The sequence below is a fragment of the Mastigoproctus giganteus genome, chromosome 7 (genome assembly GCF_048544385.1).
Source record: "Mastigoproctus giganteus isolate SK-2022 chromosome 7, ASM4854438v1, whole genome shotgun sequence".
Lineage (NCBI taxonomy): Eukaryota > Metazoa > Arthropoda > Arachnida > Uropygi > Thelyphonidae > Mastigoproctus > Mastigoproctus giganteus.
Window position 1 is genome coordinate 109,737,135 of NC_143581.1, and position 26,192 is coordinate 109,763,326.

A 26,192-nucleotide genomic window follows, 5' to 3' on the forward strand; every position below is an offset into this window, starting at 1 on the left:
GAAAACATCCTGTAGAGATTCCTGATCCACGTTTCAATTAAACATATAATGTCATGAGATTCTTCAACTATTAATGAAATGGTTGAAGTGTAGACAGTTTATATTTTATGCTTCTTACATTTTGACGAAAAATGCTGAGATGGACATATGTGTTGGAAGGATGTTTGCAAACAGATGTATTAGGTGGCAGGTTAAATGATGGATTAGGGATGAGAATCGGGAATATTATTCTCTAGCTATGCAGAGAGTTCAGCAGATTAAGAATTAGTTGGTAACTTTTCACTAGAGTTGTTGACCGATCCTCCAATGGCTCCATAAAAAGGCATGACGAGTAGACCATTTGGACAAACATCAGGATTTAGATGTCTGGCCAAAAGTCACAATTCTTTAGCTCAGTTCTAAATGATGAATATGTGGGATGTTTGGTTTTTTATTTTGAAAGCTCTACCTGGAATTTCTCGCTCGATTAGTAGCTGGTCCATCTTCTGGGAGGGAGTATTGGGGTCTAGCCTGCTAACGAAAATGTTACTACTTCTAAGCGTCGAACTATTTCTAATTTTAATACAAAACTGCATATTTCTTGTTCCTATTATGCTTGCATATCTGTTATTTCTGCGGGGCAACTTAAAACTTGGGGAGTTTGTAAGCAAGCTATTATGGGAAGGCACTTCAAGATAATGCTCAGAACGATCATTTTGACAGTGCACATACAAATTGCTCGGTTTCTGTTGATTGCTAATAGTGGTGTATATCGGGTGTCTGCCTGTGTTAACACGTTGCGAGAAAGCACGATTGTGTTCTCGGAGAGAAAGAGAGCTAGAGCTAGATTTTTGGGATCGCGCAGCTGTTTTTTTTTTTGGAACAAATTCTTCAGCATCTGGACTGAGAAATAAAATTGAAGCCTGATGAACAGAATGGTGAGGCATCGGAGGGCTTTCGACCTTTAGTTCGAGAAGTAAGTGGTGGAATTTACATTGCTGATCTTCTATTCGAAAAAAGATGCTGTTTAATGTCTTCATTTTCTCTGAATTGTTTCATCAGCATTTGTTCCAGGGAAGAAAATGAGTAATCATTGTTTGGGGCCGTTGAAGGCAGGGTGGACGGATAGGAAGAGTCATCCGTTTGGGCGGAGGCATCTTTAGCTGATTTCCTTTTATGGTCTGAGGGCTTAGGAGACTGTAGTATATTGGTGGAGGGAGATGGGGATAATCAGCATTGTGAGGAGATCAGCATCTGTTGGGGTATCCTTGAAATTCAGCTGATGCTTGGAGACTGTAAATTTGCACTTCCCTTGTTAGCACATTTGCATGAATTGATTTTTAATTCACTTCATTTAGAAAAGTTCTTTATTAATGAACACGCATCACAAAACCCCATACTGCTAATTCCCTTGCAGATAACCCAATTCCGTTCTGTTTTTTGACATACATTGTATGAAACCGCTTCCTTAGGTGGCATGCTGAAGAGTTGAGAATGGCTTTAAATATCAGCAAACAGAATGTAACAAATAAGCAGGTGGGCCGTGATTGACACAGCAGGGAATCGAAGAGAAGAGTAGTAAGTCTGAAGACGACAAATCGGACGTGAATGTGGCTAACTGCAAAATTGCTAGAGTGCTGCAGGACTTTACCAAAGCAGGAACACTGTCAAGGTCGCAAACAGCTTTATGTCAAAGTAAGCACTTCAGGTCAAAAGTCAATAACGCTCCTGTTTGTAGTTATGCTAAACAAAGGCTCAGAGTGTAACGTTGCACACTAAAAATTTAAGCTTAAATAAATAGTACTTATCTTGATGAAGACTTCATAAAAACCATCTAAGTTGCTTAATAATCATCTAAGGAACATGTCAGTACACAGATTTTATAAAAATGCCATTTAAAAACTACTTAAAATCACTATAAAGCAGGAGCTGAATCACAGACGTCTAACACCTAGGCCACCTGGCGACGACCATACAAGTACAACGGAAAAGATACAACATACTTAAGTATATCTTTATAGATATCCTATTTGCATATACTGTATTCATATAAGAATACAGGTAGTTCTCGACTTTACGAGTTAATTCGTTCCTAGCGCGTGTTCGTAAAGCGAAAACTCGTAAAGCGGGAATTTTTTTCACATAGACATAATGTTAAAAACAGGGGTTACGTTACCAACAATGAAATTAGTTAGTTAATTAGTTTATGTTTAAAGAATGATTGATTTATCCAAAGAAATGAAAACGTAGCCTGTAAAATCAAGCAAATTATAATAAAAAAAGTTATTTATGACTTACAAATGTTAAAGAATGTTTATTCTTCATCATCATCATCGACTAAATGCACACTCGTTGATCACTCATTATATGCTCGGCACTCGTTGGTTTGTTGCCAAGGAGTCGTCTTTCTTCAGAAATGCTTCAAGAGCTGTTTATTTCCAAGATAATCTTCTCTTTTCTTTAAAAATTTCAATAGCATGCATGAGCATTTTTTAACGGAATGCACAAATTGAAACTAAAACGATTTGCGCGGAGTAACAAGTTTACGAAGCTTAAAAATTAAAAAAGGAATTAAGAGAAGATTCTGAAATTTTATTTATGTTTTTTATACGATTGAAGATTTCAGTAAAGGGCAAACACATTTCACCATACGTAAAAAAAAACCACACAATTCCAGCTACCGGTATTTTCGTAAATGCAATAACATGGAGTTTACTACCTGTTTATAATTGCTTGCAATAACAGAAAAGCCCAATAAACCGGAAAGTGCAAATTGTTTTTATCGTTTTTGGTCGTGACTTCCAGAAATCTGCTTTAGAAGAATATCACAAAGCCGTTAAAAATTGGTTCTTATAACAGAACATACGATAACAGAATACCTGTCATGCATACCATCCGATTTCTAGGCTTAACCTTAGATAAAAAAAAATTGACCTTTCTTGATCATATCAAGGGGTGCTGACCGTCAAGGGGTGCTACATCATGGGGTGCTGATCGTCATACACGCATTCATTTATATCATGCTATTAGACTATGGATCTACAGTTTACAACTCTGCTAAACTCAGCATCTTAGGTTTTTAGATCCTATTCTCCACAGTGGCTTACGCATTGCTCGTGGAGCATACTGTACGTTTCCTGTCCAGAGGAGCTGAAGCTCATAATCCTCCACACACTCTCTCTCTACAACGACAAATTTTACTACTCTAAATTATACTGTCAAAATCAAAAGTCAATCCATGTATCCAGCTTGGAAACATCTGCTTACCAGATTGGGAGAACATGTTTGCCATGTGTCCATCAATAAATCGACCAGCTGTCATACGTCTTCGCTCATTACTTGATAATTGGTAGCTAGACCTTTCTAAAATTGCAACCACACTGTTCCACTGCTCCTCCATGGGCTTTCTATACTGCAGCATGTGATTTGTTCCTTCAAGAGTGTGGGGAAACTGCTCTTTTTTCAAAGAGTATAAAACAGTTTCATAAATCACTAATTGCAAAATATCAATCTTATACCCGGATATGCACAAACGGTTCCAGAACTGACAATCAATAAGGTGCTACTGTTGTTCTTCCATCATCCATAATCTTCACTCAGTTACATTTAGAGCGCAGTATCTTTACTGCTGAACTACTTGCCATAAAAATGGCCTTGGAAAATATAAAACTGAATCAGTTTACTCATAGTGTTATTTTCCCCGAATCCCTCAGTGCCCTTCTCACTCTACAGAAACCATAGAAACATCACAACTACCTACTTGGTCATATTTATAACTTGCTGACTGATCTATCTGAGGACATGAAAGTAATAAAATTTCGTTACGTCGCTAGTCAGGTTGGCATACCTGGCAACGAGAATGCTTACCATGCAACCAAATTTACTGCGGAACCATTGGAAGCTTCTTTCAGAATTTATTACACCGAATATAAAAGACTTAATAAGTCGAAGTATAAATTACTGGCAAACAATCTGGCAACAAACTCCTTCCGATTAAATCAGCTCTCCAGTTTTGGGCATCTAGCTTCCGCTGGAATCGAAAGGAAGAAGTCATGCTTACAAGGCTCAGAATAGGACGTACACGCCTTACTCAATCTTCTTCTTTCTTCCTCACATCCGCCTGTCTGTATGACCTGCCATGCTCAAGTCACAGTCCAGCATATCATAGCTGCTTGCTCTCTCTATAATGGAGTACGGAAATGACCTTCTTATCAAAGCATGCAGACCAAATCACTCCTACTTTTCAACACATTTTAGACAATAGTTCTGACATTAATGCAGTTTTCGCTTTCCTAAAAAATATAAAATTTTATATCAAAATATAATGCTTAAATTCCAAGTAATACACTTATCTCATTTTAATAACACCTGTTATCTCTTACCATCGTTTGGCGCATAATGGCATTTAGCTGCCGTTGCGTCGTAAACCTCCAATAACAACAAAAACAAAGGACGAAACCATTAAATCTCTGGCATTTCCCAGTGAACTAGTTCACCCACAATGAAAGCAACGCGGAGAAACCGCTGGTGCCGTATGACAACAACACACGCTTGCACTTTTGTGTCGTGTGAATATTTATCGCATTACTTGTTACAATATACTAATATATATGGGCACTCCCTAGCTGCAAGCTGTTGAGGGATATGGGAAAGTACAACAAATTAATGATAATAATAACTGACCCAATGTCGACGGTGTAACAGAAGTAAGGAGTTGATCAGGAAAGTGAAGATCGTCTTCAGGAAAGGCAACGTCCACAGCAAACTGGAGATTTATAATCAGTGGATTGAAGAATACTTTGACATCCTCAAGTGTAACCTCCTCAGCAAGAGACCTCGCCCATACAGGAAGAGTGCCTAGAGGAAATGAGACACCCGGATATTTGATGAAACCAGAGATTCTTCTACAGGAACATCGAACAAGACCAGATGAAGGGCAATTGAGATTACCAGGATGAGAATCTGCTGTTTCGAGATTACCAGGAGGAGTATTTTGGAAATAGCTTTTGATAATTTGGAACAGTTGCTGAGAGCACTTGGCTTTGGTAAGACAATTGAGAACGCTCTTCAACCAGAGGAAATGTGGATAATTTCTCCAGTGAACTTCTTAATCTTCGAGGCGAGGCGATTAATATGAGAGGGAAAGGTTAACCTGCAATCTAAAATTACGCCAAGATGTTTTAATTAGGAAAAAAGTCAGGTACAAAAGGGATTTGCTTGCCGTCTATCTTTATATTAAGAGGTCTTCTGTAATCTAACTTTCCCTTATAAACCATCAGTTTTGTTTTTATGGCAGATATTCCTAATTTATTTATACTAGACCACTTGATTATCTCAGAAAGAGTTATATTGGCTGATTGTTCTAGTTGAAGACGCGATCGACCTGGAATTAGAACAAAATCATCGGCGTAAGCGAAGGCAGAGATATTGTCAGATTTTTGCATGAGCCAGCTGTCCAAAACTATGTTCCAGAAGAGGCGTCCCAGAACTGATCCCTGGGGGCATCCTCTTGAGATGATCCTTGAGAGAAACTGCTGTTTCGAGATTACTTGGATGAGTCTATTTTGGAAATAGCTTCTGATAACTTGGAACAGTTGCTGAGAGCACTTGGCTTTGGTAAGACAATTCAGAGCGCTCTTTCACCAGAGGGAATCAAAAGCTCCCTCGAAGTCAATGAATATGACCAGTTCATATTTAGCCCTGGAAACTGATATGTGGTTAATTAAAGAGACCAAGACGTCTTCACAGGATTTTCTCTTCTTGAAGCCAAATTGGGATGAAGACATTAAGTTTTGACCTTCAATTAAACCTGCTACTCTGGGTGCTAACAATCTTTCAAATAGTTTGCCAAGGTTTTCCAAAAGAGAGATCGGTCTGTATGCTTTGGGATCAGATTTATTTTTGTCAGGCTTGTGAATAATTTTGATCAAAGCTACTTTTCAGAGATAGAAAAAAATAGCTGAATAAGACATTTGTGTACATGAAAGTATTCTGGAAAGATTTCAGAAAATTTGAGAATTACAGCATTTTCCACAAGATCCAAACCTGGACATTTATGGATATTTATTTTGCTTAGGGTCAGCTTTAGCTCGAGAAGAGTGAAGACATCCGTTTCATATGAGGAGTGGTTGATTCAGTTGCTATTCCTAATAGATAATTTCTCTGGAGTTTCTGTGGTGAGATAGTCTAGGGGAAGCAAGCGATCCAGGATGACATTAACTGAATCATTCCAGTTAGTGGTTTCTGTATCGTTGTACACTTCATGAGAGTGAACTTATTTTTGCTACTTTTATATAATAGATCCCAGGGATCAGAATTTTCCTGTGGAGTGAACTAAGTATTGCCAAGATGCAAGTTTTAGTTTTGCAGTTGTTTCACATATACTTTCCGCTGGCCTTTATAGATATTTTTTAGTTTGGTGACCTCTGGTTCAGGCCAGGACCTTCTCTGTTGAATGTCTCTGCGTGCTGCTTTGTGTTTATTTTTTTGCGCAGAGTGGAAAGTTCAGCTGTCCACCATGGAACTGTAGTATGCTTGCTAATTTTCTTCTTAGCGGAGCGTTCTGTAGCACGAAGTAAGGCAGCCTGTACATAGAATGCATATTCTGAGGCATTGAACTGGTTCAAAGAGCAGCAAGTGTCAACGTTAAAATCTTGGTGAATTTTAGATATAAAAGGCCATTTGATGGTTTTGATAGAAAATCATCTAAGATCTTTTGGAGGAGGAGAAGGTCTGCACGTGTAGCACAGTGGTATCGTCACCGTTCTCCCCGCACTGGGTGGAAAAGGCCTGGATTTGAATCCCATCGATGACGCGAGGAACTTTAATGAGTTTTTTTCACTCCTTGGCTGAGTTAGTCGATCTCAGGCGTAGATAGCAAGGTTTCCCCCCCCCCCGGCAACTCTGGTTTTTCATTCAGAAAAACAGGCAAATCGACTATAAAACACACGCAATTTACAGATACAATACACGGCAGATGAATTTATTTAATTATTCGGGTGTCCTAAAAATAGTTTTCTTTTGTTTTGGAGGAGGAGGAGGAGGAGGCGGACTTGTAGTATTTCGAAGGAGAGATACCTTAAAGGTGATTGCTCGGTGGTCACTGTCTGTGTAATCAGTATGTATGGTCCAATCAGAAATCCTCGAGGAAGTGGCAGGCGCTGAAATGATTAAATCAATGTTTGATTCTCCAGGGACGCTTGAGAAGGTATACGGTTGGTTATTAAGTTGGGCAGATTTAAATTGTAGATGAATAAAAATTCCTCGAAAATCCTACTTCTGTTTCCACGACACTGCTGCTGAAACATAAGAAAGATTTTGAGATAGAATCAGTTGTAATTATTAAATTTATGGGATTTAAAGTAACAAACACCTGTTCTAGATATCTTTGTGATGAATTAATATCTGCTAATCCAAACCTTGAATGGAAAGGATCAGAAGATTTGCCTATTAAAACCATAAATGCAAAGCAGCAACACAGACATCTAAAATCAGCAATCACGCAAGCTCTTCCAGACATCCCTACAACTAAAGGGATTGGAAATGTCACTGGATCCTCGCCTACACCAACTTTCATCATCACATCACCAGAAGACATGGTACCTCTGTCTCCTGCACCCTCCAAAAAAAAAAGTCTATCAGCTAATCATGTCTTGCCATACAACCACGATTTTCCTGTCATCCACCTGCCAAGCTGCCCCTGCACCCCTCTCCACTCACCACAAGTCACCATCTAACTTTCAGTGGAACCTTCCGTATAGGACGAAATGTTCCAAATCGAATCCAGACATCCAGTGGAGACTGTGGCACAACATCCTTCCCACCCCCAGTCAAGCTACAAATCTTCGGGTTACGCTCCTCAAACTACTGCCTCTTCTGTGCCACTCCAGGTACCCTGGAACACATATACCTGGCATGCCCTGTGAACAAGGAACTCATCAAATACCCTTTGGATGCAGCAAAGCTGGCCTGCAACCACGCCCACGCTCCGGAGGACTACTGGTACCTGCTTCACTCTGAGCAGACAGCACACACCACCTGCAACTTCCTATTCATTGCGGCCAAGACCGTCATTTACAACTTCTACTTGAAGCACACAAGAAGCAGTGACGACGTGCCTCCTGTCGACACATCGGCGCAACATCTGAAGTGGAGCCTACGGAGGAAGTTGGAGAGCAGATTTCTACTCGAATTCCACTGCAAAAGACCAAAAATGTGGATCATCTTAACAGCGAATGGAACAGTGGCGGTCACCTGTTTACCATCACTGAACAGTCCATCACCTTGAACGTGTGACACTTAATATGAGAATGATGCAATGCCAAGGAACTGTTTTCTTAATTCCTGAAATTGAAATGTTGAAACGTTTGTATTTCATTCTAAAAAGTCTCTTTATTTTTCCTTTTTTGCTTTTGTACATAGAATGTAAATAGTTGTTGTTGAAAATGTATCTACTGTTCACGTTTTAAATAAAAAAAAAAATAAATAAAATAATATCTGCTGATGGCGGACAATATAGTGACAATAAGTAGAATGAGAAAGCTGATACAGAGACTAAAATACAGGGAGAATTTTGATTATACAAGCCCAAGATAACAGTTATATCCAGCTTGTTGTTGAACATGATGATGGCAGATTTAAGATCTGTTTCAGAGGACTGAATGATTCTTGAAGTCATGGGATATCCCATGACTTTGGAATATTGACCATAAAAGTGCTTAGGGACATAAGATTCCTGAATACATATAATATCAAATAAGTTTTCCGTTGCAATGAGCCTGATTTCTTCAGCAACGCTTCTAGAGCGTTGTGTGTTGATCTGCATGGTTGAAAGGGACAGTCTGGTTCGCTGCCTAGCTAAGCAGAAAGAGAGGCACACTGCCCACCTTTGGTCTCTAGATCACTTGTACCGCTGGTTGCTCATTATGATCACCAAATGATGGCATCACCACAATTCCGGATTAACAGAATCCATTCCGGATTCTGTTAATCCGGAAATAGCCTGGTGTGGACCTGGTGTGATACCGGGTGTTTCGAACTGCTTCAGAAGAGTTTCAGTTTTTTTCCCACCGTTGTTTCCGGGCACAGTCGACTTATAAAAATGCTGGAGGTCAAGTCCCTCCAGCATTTTTATAAGTCGACTATGCCCGGAGTTTGACTTCTCTCTACGCTGCACAGTTTCAATACCTAGTGTGTTAGGGTTAGAGCCAATAACTGTATCACGATTCTGATCTGTGGCTCACAAGCAAGGTGTAAGGTGTAAGGTGTATTTAGTGTCAGACGGCACCAGGGGTTCCCCCCATCTCCGCGTAGTTTTCATTGTGGGTGTACCAGTTCACTGGAAATGCCAGAGATTTAAAAGTGTATGGATATTGTATATGTGTAGTGCCGTGTACCGTTGTTCATCTGGTCGTTTAGCCGCTGGACCCCTGCTGAGGCCCAACGTTGCCCCACCTTAGCCCCGTGGAGGCAGACCAGGAACCCAGTAGACTTAAGTTACTCTGGCAGGTCCTGCCACCTAATTTCCTGAGATTTCAGTGGCTAGGACCTAAAAAAAAAAAAAAAAAAAAAAAATATAAAAAAATAAAATAAAATAAAAATAAATAAATAAATAAAATAAATAAATAAATAAAAAAAAAAAATAATAATAATAATAATAATAAAAAAAAATAATAATAAATAAATAAATAAAAGAAAATAAAATAAATAAAGAAATAAAATAATAATAAAAGGATAAATAAATAAAAGGATAATAAGAAAAAAAAAAAAAAAAGAATGTATTTATATTGCATGCATATATGCATGTATACAAGCACATATATGTACACACAACGTGCATACATGTGCCAACGTCAATCGTGGGGTTGACGTCGCTTGAATTGGGCCAGAACGTGGGTGAAGATATTTTGGATGTATTTAAATTTAGGTGTGTGGGACTTCGCTAGCGTGAAGATAGAGAGGGGGGGAAGGCTGAAGTCTGGGGGGAGAAAGACAGAAATATGGAGCCAATAGGGAAGACAGCCCCAAGTTTAGTGTGGCATGCCCATGCCCCACCAGAGTGGAAATGAGGGGGGGGCGACGAGAGAATCGTCTCCCCGGGGGAGTAGGGTTTAAAGGTGAAGGGGGCTAGGGTGCCCTCTTCAGGCTGCCGTGAGGCTTTGGGAGCTAGGCTGCAGTTTGTTGTCTCTATTCTTGTCCACTTGATTCAGATTGGGACACTCATGAGGCAATCCCTGTCCCCCCTTTTTTTTTTTTTTTTTTTTTTTCTCCGTTGATTCTCTTTTCTTCTTCTTTTTTCCTTATTTTCTTTATTCCTTTCTTTTCCGTTCATTTTCTTTTCTTCCACAGTTTTCTTTTCCAGGAATTGTCTCTGTCTTATGCGATTTATGTTACTGTACTATCAGTCTCGATGTATAGCAATTAACACCCTTCTCCTTGTGAAGAGGTCCTGTGCATACTGGGAGAGCGCTCGGTACTCCTCTTCCGTGTCAATGAAGTGATGTTCAAGTCCTTTGGGGAGGTAATGGATTTTCGTGATGAGGGTGCATCTGAGGTCTTCGTATTGTGGGCAGTCGTAAAGCAGGTGGTCCCAGCTTTCGACCTCCCCGCACGTGCAATTTGGGTCATCGACGAGGCAGAAGCTGAACAGTTTCTGGTTGAAGGGTCCATGTCCTGTGAGTAATGAGGTCAGGTGCAAGCCCGGGAAGAACCAACCCGGTTGCCTTGGGTATATTTTGTTCAGTTCTGGAAAGAATTTACGAGTGATCTCGCCCTTTGTCGTCTCTGTCCATCTTTGCTGCCACTCCTGAAGGAGGTAGGTCTGTAGTCGGGCTCTTTCCGTTTTTTGACTGCTTGCTGGGTTGATTGTGAAGTCCTGATGATTTGCGGCCACTCCCTTTGAGTGCAAGTAGAGCAGTCCTGCTTTCACAGCTTCTAAATCCAGGGGTAGCGCGCCAGCAAGCACCTGCAGTGCAGGTGTGCTTACCGTGCGGCAAGCTCGTGTGGTTGTCAATAGGATGGTCCTATGTGTCATATCCAGGATTTTCTTGTTGGTTACCAGTGATGTTTTGGTGTACCATACTGCAGCTGCGTAGATTATTGCTGGAATGAAGGTTGACTTATAATATAGCATTAGGGTTCGTTTTTTCAGTCCCCAATCCTTCCTCGTAATCCTAGCCACTAGGGCTGAGTATCTTCTTATTTTCATTCTTATGTGTTTCAGGTGAGGTATGAAGGATAGGTTATTATCTAAGATAACTCCTAAGTACTTCATTTGCTTGGTGAGTTTGATGGTCAGGCCATTTATTTTTATTTGGGGCGGACGCTGTACCTGAAGAGTTCCTTTCAGCAAGATGGATATGGTTTTCGTCGGTGCAATTTTTAGCTGGTTTTTTGTGGCCCAGTATTGTAATTTCTGCATTGCCTCATTGCCGATGTTTTCCAGTTGGACTCTGGAATCTGCCTCAATAGTAACAATGAGATCGTCCGCAAAGGCCTGGGCCTCAGCCAGCCCCAAGTCCTGGCACAGGAAATCGTCCAAGACCATGTTCCAAATGAGAGGACCCAAGACAGACCCCTGCGGACATCCCCTATGTATGTTTCTTGTGATTTTTTGATAATTTGTATTTATTTCCACTCTTCTGCCTGAAAGGTAGTCTTCCATTGCTTTGTATAAGTTGATTGGTACTGCAGCTTCTCTCAGTCTGTTCAGGACGCTCGGCCACCAAAGTGAGTCGAACGCCCCGGCAAAATCGACTGAAATGACCAATAGATATTTTTTCCTGCACTCTTGTGCTTTCCTAAGCAGATTTCCAAGGGCATCCACCGTAGAGGATCCTGGCTTAAAGCCAAACTGATTTTTAGCTGCTAGGCCTGCCCTTTCGTAGTGGTTCTGTATCCGCATGTGGAGTAGCCTCTCGTACAATTTACTGACTACTGAGAGCAGAGCGATGGGTCTGTATGATGATGGACATTCTGGGTTCTTAGTAGGATTTTTCAGAATTAGCTTGGTGTTTGCAGTTTTCCATGCTGCAGGGAATTTCCCTGTTTCCAAACATCTGTTGTAGAGGGTGAGTAGGATTTGCGGAGCAATTTCTACTATTTTTTTCAGTATCTCCGGTTCGATCATATCAAGTCCCGGGCATTTGCGGTTTTTGATCCTGGTAGCAGCCGCGCCGAGTTCCTCATGGGTGAAGGGGGGCTCGAGCGCAGGGGTGATATATTTTTCATTTTCTTCGCAAATCTTATGTTGTTCTTGCAGAGTTAGGGTCGCGGGTTCCTTGAAAATTGTGTCGAGTATATTACCCATTGATTGCTCCCAAGTGGTTGTATAGTCTCCTTGCGAGGTCCTTGTGGTGCTGATCACCTCCCCCCTGGGCAGTTTGTTTGTAGTCACCTTGTAAACTACACCCCAGGGGTCAGTTCTTCCTGTCGTGGATACTAGACGCTCCCAGGAACGCTTCTTGCTTTTCTGTATCGCGTCCGTATACTGATTTCTGACTTCTCGATAGCGCTGTCTTAAAGCCTCCACTTCATGTGCAGGCCAAGTCCTACGGGCTCTCTGGAAATCTTTCCTAGCTTTTTGCATCTGGCGTCGAAGCACGGCTATTTCTGGGGTCCACCAAGGAACAGCACCAAGTTTTGGGTTTTTTCTTTTGATTGTTCGATCGCTAATGGTTTGTATTAGGTCTGTAGTCCCCCTCAGAAGGTCATCCGGGTCATTTTGCGGGTTTATACTGGCTGGGTTGCTTTCTATGGCTGTGATGAGCAGGTTTTTGAATGACATCCAGTCTGCTTTGGCAACTGCATATCTGTTTTTCTGTTGGTTTGTTCGTGTTACTGTTGTCAGTTGTCTGATTATTTTAAAGGTGATTGCACGGTGGTCTGAGGTAGTCCATGCCTCCTCCACCTTCCAGTCAGTCACAAATCCCGCCAAGTTCCTAGTAGCTAGGGATACATCGATCGTAGCCTCCCAGAGGGTGTTGCAAAAGGTTGGCAAGTGGTGAGGTTGATTTAGCACTGTCAGCTGTGATCCTGCCAAGTAATCCTCAAGGAGTTGACCATTTTGGGTTCCACGCCTGCCAGGGGTAGTACTGTGCCATGTCGGGGATCGACAGTTCACGTCAGCTCCTATGATGATTTTTTGGTTTGGTAGGATGTCCTGCAGGCATTGAAGATATTCGATTGCAAAATCTATCTGTTGTCCTGGTCTACAATAGAGTGCCACAACGTACAGGTTCCCTAAAGCTGTATTTAGCTGGGCACAGGCGGCCCACTCCGTGCAGAACTGCGTGATTTTAGTCACTGTGATATTGCTGTTCCTTACCAGGACAGCAGCCCATGGGGTGTCTTCAACTGTGTGTATCACTTTGTAGGTGAGCGGGTAGCCTACAACCCGTTTCCCATGCGAGTATGGCTCCTGTAATATGATGACATCGACGTTTTCCTCTTCAGCTTTAACTCGGATCTGGTCGGCTACTGCTCTAGCCCTCTGCGCATTTATTTGAATTATTTTTAGTATATTTGTGTTGTAAGCTTTAATTTTCGTCCCCATAGTTAATCCTACTTTGGTATAAACTCTTGGCTCGTTGGTACGTGGGACACATGGGGTCTCTCAGTGAATGCTTGTACTCTAGCTTTAAGTTTTTACAGTTTACGCAGGTAGGTCCCACATCTTTGTGGGGACAGGCATTATATTCATGGCCTTTTTCTGAGCAGTGGCCGCATGTTGGGGTGGTTTGTGCACACGTATGCGTGGTGTGACCGAACTTGCAGCAGCGGTAGCACTTCGGAACGACCACACGTTCGTGATATCGGTAGCAGCCCCATTCTATAAACACCCTTGTTTGGTTCTTCAGGGTTTGCCAGGCTTCCGGGGTTAGTTCTACTACCCAGTTTTTGTTTATTCCATCCCTCGCTTTAATGGAATATTTGGGCATTGCTATCTCTTGTGGATTTTTGTTAGGGATTTTACCCTGTAGGTTTCTATGGTAGAGTTCGTACGCTAATTGGTTCGGTGTGATGTCTTTATCTACGTCGTATATTATTATGGCTGGCCCTTTTCTTTTGGGTGGTTCAGCTGTTAGACCCAAAGTGGCTATTTTCGGGTTTTGTATTATTCCTAGCATCTCTTTCTTTGTCTCGGTTTCTATTACCAGTCCTATGCTCCTCATCTTGCGTATTCCTCTGATTTGGGTTTGTTTGAGGTCTTCCTTCATGGTGCTTATTAGTTTTGCCTTAATTTCTTCACTTGTTGTTATTTCCTCGGCATTTTTGGGCCTTAGTATTACCAGGTTTGGCGTTGGGAGGAGTGTCTTTTTCTTTGGCTGTTCGTTTCTTGGCATCTGTGTCACAGTTGGTGGATTACTCAGTGCACTTGCATAGGTAGGGATACGCTGTTGCATTTGTTGTGTAACCCTACATTCCTGGTAGGCCTCCAGTTTGGCTGCATTTCTTTCTGCCTCACTGCGAACCTTGTGGAAGACCGTCTCCAGCTTGGTCCATATTCCTACAATATCAGCCCTAAGGGCAGCTGAGATTCTACTTGCGGAGTCTTTCAGTTTGTTTTCAAGCTCCACCCGGAGGGCCAAAACCTGGTCCAGTACCGTTCCATCCGGCAATCTGTGGCTCACAAGCAGGAGGCTCTTATCTGAGACCGAAGGATTCATACTCACAATCAGAGATCAGGTAATGAACACCAGAAACAACAGGAAATACATCGCCAAGGGCTCCGAAGTGACATTACTCATGTCAACGATGCCACCAGGCCCCAGAAACAATCCAGAACATCATTGCGAGATGCAGGGTTATCACCCAGACGAAGTACACTCGTAGACATGACCCTGTCCGTAAGTGTACTTCCAGATTTTCGAGCTTTATTTTTTCCAAATTCCTTTATTATATTTGAAAAATCTGTTGCCCCCTCAATATCAGAGTTTGTGAAGAATTGATCATTTAGCCTTTCTTCAGACATCTGTTAAAATTATTTTTTAAAATTGTTCTCTCTATTCCCCCCCCCCCCGTGATGTTAATCTCCTTCTCGCAGAAAGAAGTAAAAGTATTCTAAATGCTATGGACAAATTTGTAAACAATTAAACTCAATTAAATTATTTTCCTGTATGTTCTGCAACAAATTAACTGGAGTCCAGTTTTGAATTTTTCTGCTGTAAATTTTCTTCATGATAACCATCGCATATTTATTATATATGTTCATCGCATATTTATTGTGAAATATCCTTAGTATGTTTCTGTCGTAATTTTTGTTGTTATGGAGGTTTAATGGCACATAAGCTGCTATGGCTATAATGTGCCTAGTATTTTTTTTGTGTTGTGGCTTTTATTTATTCATCTGTTAAATCCTAGAAGGTCCATAGGATATCAAATAAGCTAGAGAATTCATGCAAGGATTCAAAACTGGGTGTCAATCCAGATATTACAGAATCAATAAAAATATATATAAAAATAACTCGATTCTCTAATGTTTTTCGGCGTTGGACTGTGTTTTTATGTTGCGGATTGTTCGAAACTATTGAAATTCAGGAATTTCCTGCATTTTGGTATTTCAGTAACTAGCCACAGTGTTGACTATTCGCTGTTCCATTCTTTAGCAGCAGATTCTATTCAGGTATTGCAGTTGTATGATTTTTAGGTCTCTGTGCTTAAAAGCTTACACTGAGATTAACTTGCACAATGTGATTTTAACATATAAATAACATTGCGTAAATTAATCTCAGTTGTTTATCCGAATTTTTTTTAATTCACAGAGGGCCTTCTGTTACTGGCCATCTTAAGATTTTGCCGATATCGTTCATTCCTCAAAGAGAAAATTTGATAGATCCCGCTAAGTTCAGTTTCTCGTAATTGTCACTCAGGGCTGAATATTCCGCGGTGAACCATGGTTTCTTGTGTTAATAAACGGATTCTAATAAGAATAATTCCGGTTGGTTATTGTCTGATCACCAAAGCATTAACTCGATCAGAATTTGGGGGGAGGGGGAAACAGGAACACCCGGTGTTGTTGCTCATTTATTGTTTTTTGTTTCGTTTTTGCAATACTGGCGAGTCGATATATAATTTATCCACAGTTCTTGGAAAGAAAGGTCATTATTATTACTGAGATACTGTAATTTTATAACGATCTTGTTATTATAGAAATATTCTAGTTTTGTATTATGTCTTTATGAAATAATTTGTTGTGTTTATTTTGACGTTTTTTCCTGCTTATATTGAGTTGACAACTGTAGCAGGTCCGCGTAGTAAATCCTTGCCACAAATAGAAAAAGAAAATATGAGAATCCCTCTAAATTTCGCTGAGGTTACCCGTCGTCTGAATTAAAGGGCAACTTGATTTTCCATTTTTGTGCGCTTTCGCAGGAATCACCTACCAGTCAATCAGCGTTGACAGTAACAGCGAATGCGACTTACCTCATTTACTATTACTGTCAACACAGTGTTATGTGTAGAGTGCTTTTAATCAGTGGTCAAATTTCAGACATGCGAGAACTAACTGCATTATGCGAACTGGTATGCAGCTGAAATTTAAAATGACAATTTTATCTTATATCCGTTTAATGCTAGCCAGCTTTTTTAAGTTACCCTGCTAGATCAGGAAAATTGGCTATTGGTTATGACGAATTGTAGTCAATATAAGAAATCCCTCTTCCGTATACTCCTTAGCAAACTTTTCTAAATTAATGAAATGGTTGTTTTTTCCTTGGGTTGGGGGGGAATAATCTAAATTGCAATTGGTAGAATGCATTCAGATACATTTCAAATGAAATTAAATGTCACGATGATTGATTGACAGGCGCTCTGCATATCACAGTACCAGCCTATTAAGGTAAGTCATCAAAGAGATTGATTGGATTAGACAAGCGATTTCTGCCAATGCGGAATTACAAGAAGAGAATAAAATCAAGATCACGGAGCAATTTCTGTAATCCCTTAGTGAAGTTTAGCTGTACACTTTAGCTTCATGGACTATGTAGTATTTATTAAAATTCAACTGAAATATTTACTTTTAGTAGTGTCCGTTAGGGTCTTTTGTGTTTTAAAGATAGGAGTCTGGACAGAAGAAGGGCTGAATATTAAAGATATTGTATGGCCTGGTGACTCTCTGCTTCCACCTAAAGGAGTTCCTGAAAAGTTCAACTTGAAAGTGACGTTCTTAGACGAGCCACCCTACGTTAATATGGTTCCGCCGGACATTGAGACAGGGGAATGCAAAACGAGCAGATCCGTGCGCTGCAGGTATGCTCCAGAATCAGAAATTGCAGGGTAAGTGTGATTTAAAACGTGCTGTTTATAACAGTATAAAATGTTTTATTTACTTCTTTATTTTCTAACCTACATACTTTGTACGTAAAGCTACAGTCCTTAATAGCATTTAAAAGACTTGGAAGTAAAATTCATCGTTGTGATTAAAATGCACTTGTCATATTTCCTTTGTTGAAAAATTAAACAAAACTAATCAAGCTAGTTTGTAAATCAGACTGCTAATAATAGAAAGCGGATTATTAGCAGTCGGAAAACAAAATAGTTTTCGTTTGTAATTCAAACTAGATATCAAAGATATTTTTATATACTGTATGTTATATTGTTATTACAATATTGGAATTATTGGAACTAGGAGGGGGAAAGAAAGCACGTGCTGAATTTTTGTTGTAATTTTCTATGAAAACCTGAAACATGAAAGGTATTAGAATCTATAGTACTTAGCACCGTGCATTACCTGAAATATGAGAAGACGGATGGATATTTTTTTAATACATGTGAAGGAAGGTTGGGTTGTTCCAGAGAACAAAAGTAAAAAGGAAAAAAAGAACAGGAAAACCTGGTTCTATAAATTTGGAGTTGGACAATGCATGGATTCTGACTGGTTGGTGCGTATTCGGATTGGTTTAGAAAAGAGTGGTGAAATTACAGATGCCAATTAAACAAAAGGGCCCAAAGAGATATCTATAGAAAAGACGTGGCAGAAATTCATCCTCTATGAGACAGAGTGGAAAGACTTTTTAAAAGAAAGATCGTTAATTACCCTACTTTGAATCGAGTTAAGAAGCTTGAGAAAGATTTACGGAGGGAAGGTAGGACGAATTTGAGATTAGAGCAGAGCGAGATGTTTATAAGAAAAGTAACGCCAAGAGAAAAAAAGAAAACCCAGATTTTTTTTTTTTTTTAATCAGAAAGCAATAATTGTGATGTGCTTATACCGACAGCTTGAAAGTCAAGGTAACTTTTATTAGTATATACCTAACCTTGAGCTTCGCTGGAAATTTCACTGCATCTACAGGAGCCGTAGACTTTTTTTTGCGAAAGATAAGACAGGACTGAGTGTTAGAAGGATTGACAGATAATTAGTTCGTCTTTGCACCATTGAAGAATAAACTGCAGACCAGCATTTAAGGACCTGGTGTTGAATTTAGTTTAAGTTGTTTGTGCAGGATAAGGTTTCTCATTCTAGAAGGCGGAATGTAGTGTGCTAGTTGCAAAACTGTGGATAGGATTTCCAGTCATTATAATGTTTCAATATTTTAAATAATTATTTTATCATACCACGTTAAAATTATAGTTTCAGTAAACAATCACTGAATAGCACAATGTGTTTTTCTTGTTTTTTCTAACTCCACTAATTTAATTGTAATTTTAAGATGTCGTATTGCTATTTGTATTTCAGTTTGGCCTGTTGATAGGCTCCGATCGTCACAAATTTAAATATCGTCTTTTCATTTTGTTTGCCTCGTTGTCAAGTTAACCATATACAGTGGTATCGCATAGGCTGAGAGCGCCTGCAAAAAAAGTGTGTGTGTGTATATACATATATATAACTCCCAAGTAAAGTAATTGATTTAGAAATAGTCACTGTATTTTTAGCTTCTTAATAGTAGTGTTCATTTTAGTAGACTTGCATGTGCTAGTTTTTTACCCGTCTTTTGTGTAAAGTGAAGAGACTAAGAGGGTAGACAATATCGTTTACTTTACTTCATTGTGACCATCCAACTACAGCTCGTCGTGTAGTGAAACGCTGCTTCTCATCACAATAAAATTTTCTTGTCAAAAACTTTCTCAAAAATTGCCATCTGTGTAGGTGCAAGTCTGGAAAATTATAAATTTGAAAACAAGCGTTTGGAGTTTGTGGCTAAAAACAGTAAATCAACTAACTCCAATGTATTTCCAGGAATGGATCATAATAGTATTCTACGTTACAAAACGAACTCCGAAACATTATTTTGTCATCTCGTGTGCATTATGGTAGTAAAACTGTTAAATCATTCACCATGATTGAACTGCAGCAGGCTCTTCCCAACACAAGGAACAGTGCTGCTGGCCCTATTTTATGCAATGCTCCAAAATTTAGATTAAAATCACTGTATTCACTGATGCTTGTTTTTTCAATCAAATCTTCATTGAACAAATATTCCAAAACTCCTGGCATCATTCCTTCGTACTGGCAATTCCAAAACCGGGAAAAAAACCCATTCTGCTCCTCCCCACTACACACCGATTTCTGTTACCAGCTGTGTGAGAAAAACCATCGAAAATATGATTCATCGTCGTCTGACCTAGTATTTTAAATCCCAAAATTTCATTAACAACAATCAATTTGGATTCCGAAAAATCGATCCTCATTGGACCGTATGATTAAAGCAGGAGCAAACATCAGAAATTCGATCATCAAAAAGAAACATTTCGTCATGGTCTGTCTGGACATTGAGAAAGCCTTTGACACCAAATGCCTGAGAGGCAATTTGCCATAATTCATCCAAAATTTCCTACAACAAAGATCCTTTAAAGTTCGTTAACGGGAGAACTCTCTCTAAAAACTTTGTCCAAGAAGAAGGAATCCCACAAGGGTCTGTTCTCAGTGCTGCTCCGTTCGCAATTAGAATGAATCACAATAACAGTGGATTCATACTTTTACGCCGATGATCTCGCATTCTCCTGTCATTATCAAAACATGAACTATATTGAAATACAATTGCAAATATCCATAAATCGATTCCAGATTTGGGTGGTACAAAACGGTTATAGACTATCCAGCCAGAAATCTACTGCCATTCACCTCTGTACTATATGTAAAATGCATCCTGATTCTGAACTCCAATTAAATAACCATCCTCTTCCAATAGCAAATAGCATTCGTATACTAGGCTTATTTTTTGACAGCAGGTTTAACTATCAAAAAAAAAAAAAAACATTGAACATCTCAGGACCACTTTTAAAAATGAACATACTCAGAGCCTTATCAGCAACAACCTGGGAGCAGATCGTTACACCTTGCTGCACGTATATATATATATATATATATATATATATATATATCCATAATCAGATCAAGCCTGAACTACGATGCACGTGCCTTCGATTCAGCTAGGGAAAGTGCTTTATCTGGCCTCAACCCTATTCAGCATTGAGCTCTTCGAACAGCTCTATGTGCGTTCAGAACATCTCCAGTGCAAAGTCTGTTCAGGCATAACATCTTTCTCCTCTAAAGATCAGGAGAAAGATGTTATGACTGAGCTACGCAACCAAGATCCAAAGCCAGTCGACCCATTCTAATTGGTCAATATTTAATTAACCACAATTGACGACCCTTTTATAGAAAGAAGAGAGAGAAAATCTTTATTGTACAGTAAAGATACAGATACAATAATGTGCCCGCCACAGCCAGGAAGCCAGGGGCTTGACAATGATATAGGGTAATATAAAAATATGTACAGTATAAAAATTTGTGCAGTATAAAAGATTACATAACAATTAAAAACGTAGCATTAGCCATTCAATAGATATGAGTATGTACATAGTTGTGAGGCAGACAGTACACCAAGGTATGTGCACGTTCATATGTACAAAGCACATATTTAAGCATATTCACACAAGTCAGAATATTTCACAGTGCCAAATTGATGTTCGGTATTGCATTTTCTTGTGAGACAGTTCGTCGATTTGCCTGCGACGTGCTGTTATGCGCCTCATAGGAGATAGCAGATGGAGATATCAGTATGAGTCGACATCAGGGGCCAAACAAAAGGGGAACAAGTTCGGCCAACGAGCGCCTGTAATTGCGATCAGAAGCGAATTTCTGCAGGTCAACTCCGATCATTAGCAGGGCTTGTATTGTAGGAAGTACTTGTCCAGGTAGGAATCTGTCACTGATCCTCAGCCTGTTCCGTTGTAGCTGAAGAAGAGGGGTGGCTCGTAAGGAAGGAAGTGGAACATGCCACTGGCATATATCCCAGAAGTCAGGGGAGTTGATTTTGCCAACCAGCATTTTGACTGTGGTCACAGTTCTCCTCATGCTGATTATTTGAGGCAGCCGCGGGATTTGGAGTTGATCGGCCATGCTGGTGGTCCTCTGCTGAGGGGGGAGTCGATGTTTGTGGGTTGCCCACTTCAATATCCAGTATTCACTGGCGAAGATGGGCTTCATGAGAGAAGGTACTGCGGATGCCCATATTTCAGAGGCATACAGAAAGGTAGGATACACAATAAATCACAAGCAACTCAGCCTGCAGTTATTAGGATAATGGAACTAGCAGAAAATTGGAATATACAACTCAAAGTCCTCCGAAAACCTACAGGTCACGTTTCTCCATGGTCGTCATGCCGTCTTGTGACAATTATTTCCACCAATGGGGAAAACACTCTTTAACAGACATTAACATCCAACAGCTACACGTTGCTCAAACACACTATTAGCCCTACTTCGCTAAAATATATACTGATGGATCGAAGTCCGAGAGCGGATCGGGTGCAGCAGTGGCATTCCATGACACTATCATTTCTGTACCACTTCGCATAGAATGCAGTAGTTACAGCACTGAATTATATACCACAAAGCTTGCTCTGGAAAATATTTTTCAATTCTCAATCCAAAAGAGCATAATATACACAGACTCGCAACGTTCCCTATTAGCCATGCAAAGAGTTCTCCACCTACTCGTCCATTCGTTAAGCTCATCAGAACAGAGGAGAGTTGATCCGTCTCAGAAATCATCAGCAAAAGTTTGTCTTCTGCTGGATCCCAGGCCATACCGGAATACCAAGAAATGAAATTGCAGATGATGCTGCCAAGCATCCATCCAGCACAGCACCAATGAATCTTCTTGTACCATTCAGCGATTACAAAATGCATATGCGAAATATATATAAAGCACGATGGACACTTCAGTGGAAAACGCATTTACATAACAAACTCCTTGAAATTAAAACTGTCCCACAATTATGGACTTACAGCTTCCGTACAAACAAGTAACAAGAGGTAGTCCTGGCCAGAGCCAGAATAGGCTACACCCATCTATTCCTATTATCAGGTAATGACCCTCCACAAGTGTACGCACTGCCACATGTCACTCACAGTAAAACATATACGCCCGGAATGCATCTTGTATATCAACTCCCGGCTAATTTCATTTACATTTCTCTCAAACTTCATATTGAATTGATCCATGGCCATATCAAACGTTATCGAATTTTTCTCTGTCCTGAAACGAATAGGTATATATGACCGTTTCTAACTGCTTCCACAGAAGTCAACGCAAGTAGAATTAATTACACTGATAGGTGAAATATAGTCTAGGTAGCCATTGCACCGGAAAAATCCGAGCACAACAACTTCCCAAGTGTCAGAAATATGGACACTCGCAGTTAGCCTGCCGTGGAGCCTTTGCATGGGCTCAATGCGCTGCAAACGACCACGAAACAGTATCATGTTCGGCTACAAAACCCACTTGCAAATAACTGCCAAGGTGAACACTGAGCCTACTCACGAGCATGCCAGATGTGGAAAGAAGAAAAAGAAATTCAACGACTTAAGACAGAGCTAAACGTATCATATCAGGAGGCGAGAAAAACGGTGAAACCTATAAATATGAACAAACCTAAATACGCCTAGAAGGTATCGGGGAGATGTTCTATCGTAACACAGACTGAAATGGCCATCCCTCCAAAATTCACTCTCATCGCACGTTACCTCTTAAGCTCAGAAAAACTTGCATATAGAGATCATTCAGCCACCATTCCCATATCGGTACCTCCGATGCTTCACCAATGACAAAACCAACTGCCGCAGAAAAGAATAAGAAATTTGAAGTATCTCCTAGATCGCAAGAAAATATGGATGTCGAAGAGAAGTAGGTACAATATGATCCAGTCTTGGACGTCTTTTCGGAGGAAGAAATGGACACGGGACAGCGTTCATACGTCCCCAAAAAATATAAACCCAAGACCGACAAAAGTATATATGTCGTATTGTGTTCTTCAGCATATTGCTAAGCATAAAAGTTTTCCAGAAAATAAATTATTGGAAAAATTGAAATTATTGTTGATCACTTAAACAATTTCATCCCAATATCACTGTGTTGAATTCATTGTACGGGAACGATCACTGCTGGGATTTAACAATGTCGGAACTCATGATAGCTACTTGCTCCCGATTATGCTTTCATTAATCCGAAGTTTACACCACTGCCACAGCTCATTTAATGAATATCTCATACTATATTAAGTTAAGGCAAATTCTGCTTCTGAAGTCAGTTGTAATTTTCAATACCACTCGTGTATTATTCAGATCTGGATAATAATTTTACGTTAAGATAATAATGTCATTTTACGGTTCATTTTGAACTGAGATTTGCAATAAGCCCACCAAGTAAATGTGTTAAAACTATTTGGAAATTTCTAAAACCATCTCAGAAAATGTGACAAATTACTTCTGAGCTGTAAGTAATAACCCGTAAAATGCAATTACATTTGTACCAAAATCTGCCTAATTTAATAACTATATTTAGCAGCTGCTATGCCTCCTTGATGGCCTCTAATTAAAATTCTCTGGCGTCCAAAATTATATGCTCCTCATTAGTTAAACATTCATTATCTTTTGTCAAATAGGCCTGTGCCCATCTCAGAAATTAATTAACTTCACATAAATACACGGTGACCTCGGAACTAACTTGGATTGAAAACTTAGACGACATCAATGTTTATTTAAGAAGAATTATCAAAGTAGAGTTTTGCACGTAATGCGACTTCGCCAAACTCCACTGGAGGGCGCTTCCGAAGCGCTTTGATCAACTTTTAGTAGATTTTATTCTGGCGTGAATTTTATTTCAGTGAAAAATGTAATTTTATCACGAATAGTATTTGTAAACCGTAGTTAACTAGCCCGAATACCCGTAGTGTCAAACATCCCTCCAGACGAGCGTACTTTATTTTTATTTGATACTTATCGTTAGGCCTAGCGAGCTTCCAATTACTTATCTGCTTGTTACGAGATGCTGGCATCTGTTTACAAGAAACCTACGTTATGCCCTCAGGTAATCCTATGATAGAAAGTTATGAATTACATAGAAGAGACAGAAACGATTTACCAGCTGCTCATGGCGGCGTTGTCATACTAATCAATTCCAACTTTCCATCTAAAGCAATTTTTACACATAGCTTGTTGGAAGCAGTTGTAGTACGTGTTATCGTTGCAGTAACTGTGGTTTCAGTTTACCTCTCTGGAGTTCTTCAGAAATAGACGGATGAGGTCGATTAATTGAAAGGTTATTAGATACCATCATCTCACCTTGCTTGCTAAATACAGAGAATAGGACATACATACATGCACACATCTACTTAGTGGGCCATTCTCAGCAGTTGACCTGTCCATTTGCTCTCCCTCGCTTTACCCAAGCTTCGAATGGTCAGATAACCACGATCCACTAAACAGCGACCATTTCCCAATAATCTGCAAGCTACTAATAGCAAAACACTCAAACGATGAACCTTGAAAGAAGTGGCAGTTAAGAAAACAGAAAACGGTCAACATTTAGTTCTCATGTGAAACTAGATCAGAATTTTATCCACTTCCAACCATCGATGCAGTAAATGATTACATAACGAAACAAATAATAGATTCTGCAAGCGCCTCCAGTAATTATTCCGAAGACAAAATAATTACTGGTGGAATCAAGCTTCTACAGAAGCTAAGAAAGAAAAAAGCACGTAGCAACAATAAACTTATATAAATTAAGAATCAGCCATCCTTCTGGACCTCCAGCACCAGGATCGTAAGAAAAGAAGTGGTTCTTGCAAGAGCACCCATTGGACACGCTCTTATAGCTCTTTTCCTTCTCAGAAATTAAGACCGTCCAGGGTGTACTCACTGTCATAATGTTCCTTTAGTAAAACATATTTTACTTGACTGTGCGGGGGGAAAATCAAGTTTTTATTTTTTTTAATTTGATTTTTGAACACTACTGAGGTCTTAAACCCACCCCACATTTCGTACATCTGACTGCAATTTGCAGAAAATGCTAGATTCTAGGGTGTATAAAGCGGGTGTTAGCAGAACATTAAGACACATTTATTTACAAAAAATTTACAACCTTTAATGAACATTATATACAGAATTTACATAAAAGAAACAAATAATTACATACAAGCATATCAATTTCCATATATTTTAAACATACTATAGTACACTACACTATCTCTCTCATCAATTATTCTCAATTTTCAATTATTAACATCAGTTGTATCCTACTTAATATGAATCCTCGATGATTACTCAATCATTTTATCACTTACATCAGTAACTCATTTCAACTATTATTACTCCTTCTATATATTGTGTTACATCTCTTAGCTTTTAACCCATGCAATTTGTTACAACTGGTATCCTCTTACATCTCTAGTCATCATCTTAGTGATCCCTCTTCACTTTTGAGGTTTCTCTATTAACAAAATTTCTTTCTCTTTACGCCTCATCCGATATGTTATCTTGTGTTTGGCACCTGGCCTAAATTAATGATATAGGTTAACATATACTTACAGTACTACCCCTATAAATATAATTTCTTTATACTATTACTTTATTTTTTTTTTATCCTTGTACCACCCTTACATTATTTCATAATCATTAACATTCACAACAAATCTCAACCTTAGTAACTAACTTGCCTAAGACAACAAGAATGTTCTATTTTTTTTAAAGAACTATCAACTTAATTGCTTACAGAGCTAGGTTATGAGTCCTTCAATCCAGGGTTCAATAAAAAAAAGACAGGAACAGACTTAAGTTCCGAAACGGCCGCTACTTCCAATTTTCTTGCGTTCAGGCTTTCTTCCATTTCTTGGGCACGCTGCCTTCCGATGCCGAACCAGACTTTCTTTCTCTTCTTGGCTCACTTATCTGCACAACTGGCCATTATCACTGCCAGACCAGGCTTTCT

The 26,192-nt window shown here is 39.6% G+C and overlaps 1 protein-coding gene across 2 annotated transcripts in view; it reads left to right on the forward strand.

Annotated features, from left to right (window-relative positions):
- LOC150083142 (glutamate receptor ionotropic, NMDA 2B-like) overlaps positions 1-26,192 on the forward strand; it is a 350,422-nt gene that overhangs the window by 206,977 nt on the left and 117,253 nt on the right. For both annotated transcript variants that reach the window (XM_090377838.1, XM_090377839.1), the window contains one exon: positions 17,033-17,253. In XM_090377838.1, the coding sequence (XP_090233964.1) occupies positions 17,033-17,253 (221 nt within the window). The remainder of the gene's footprint in view (positions 1-17,032; positions 17,254-26,192) is intronic.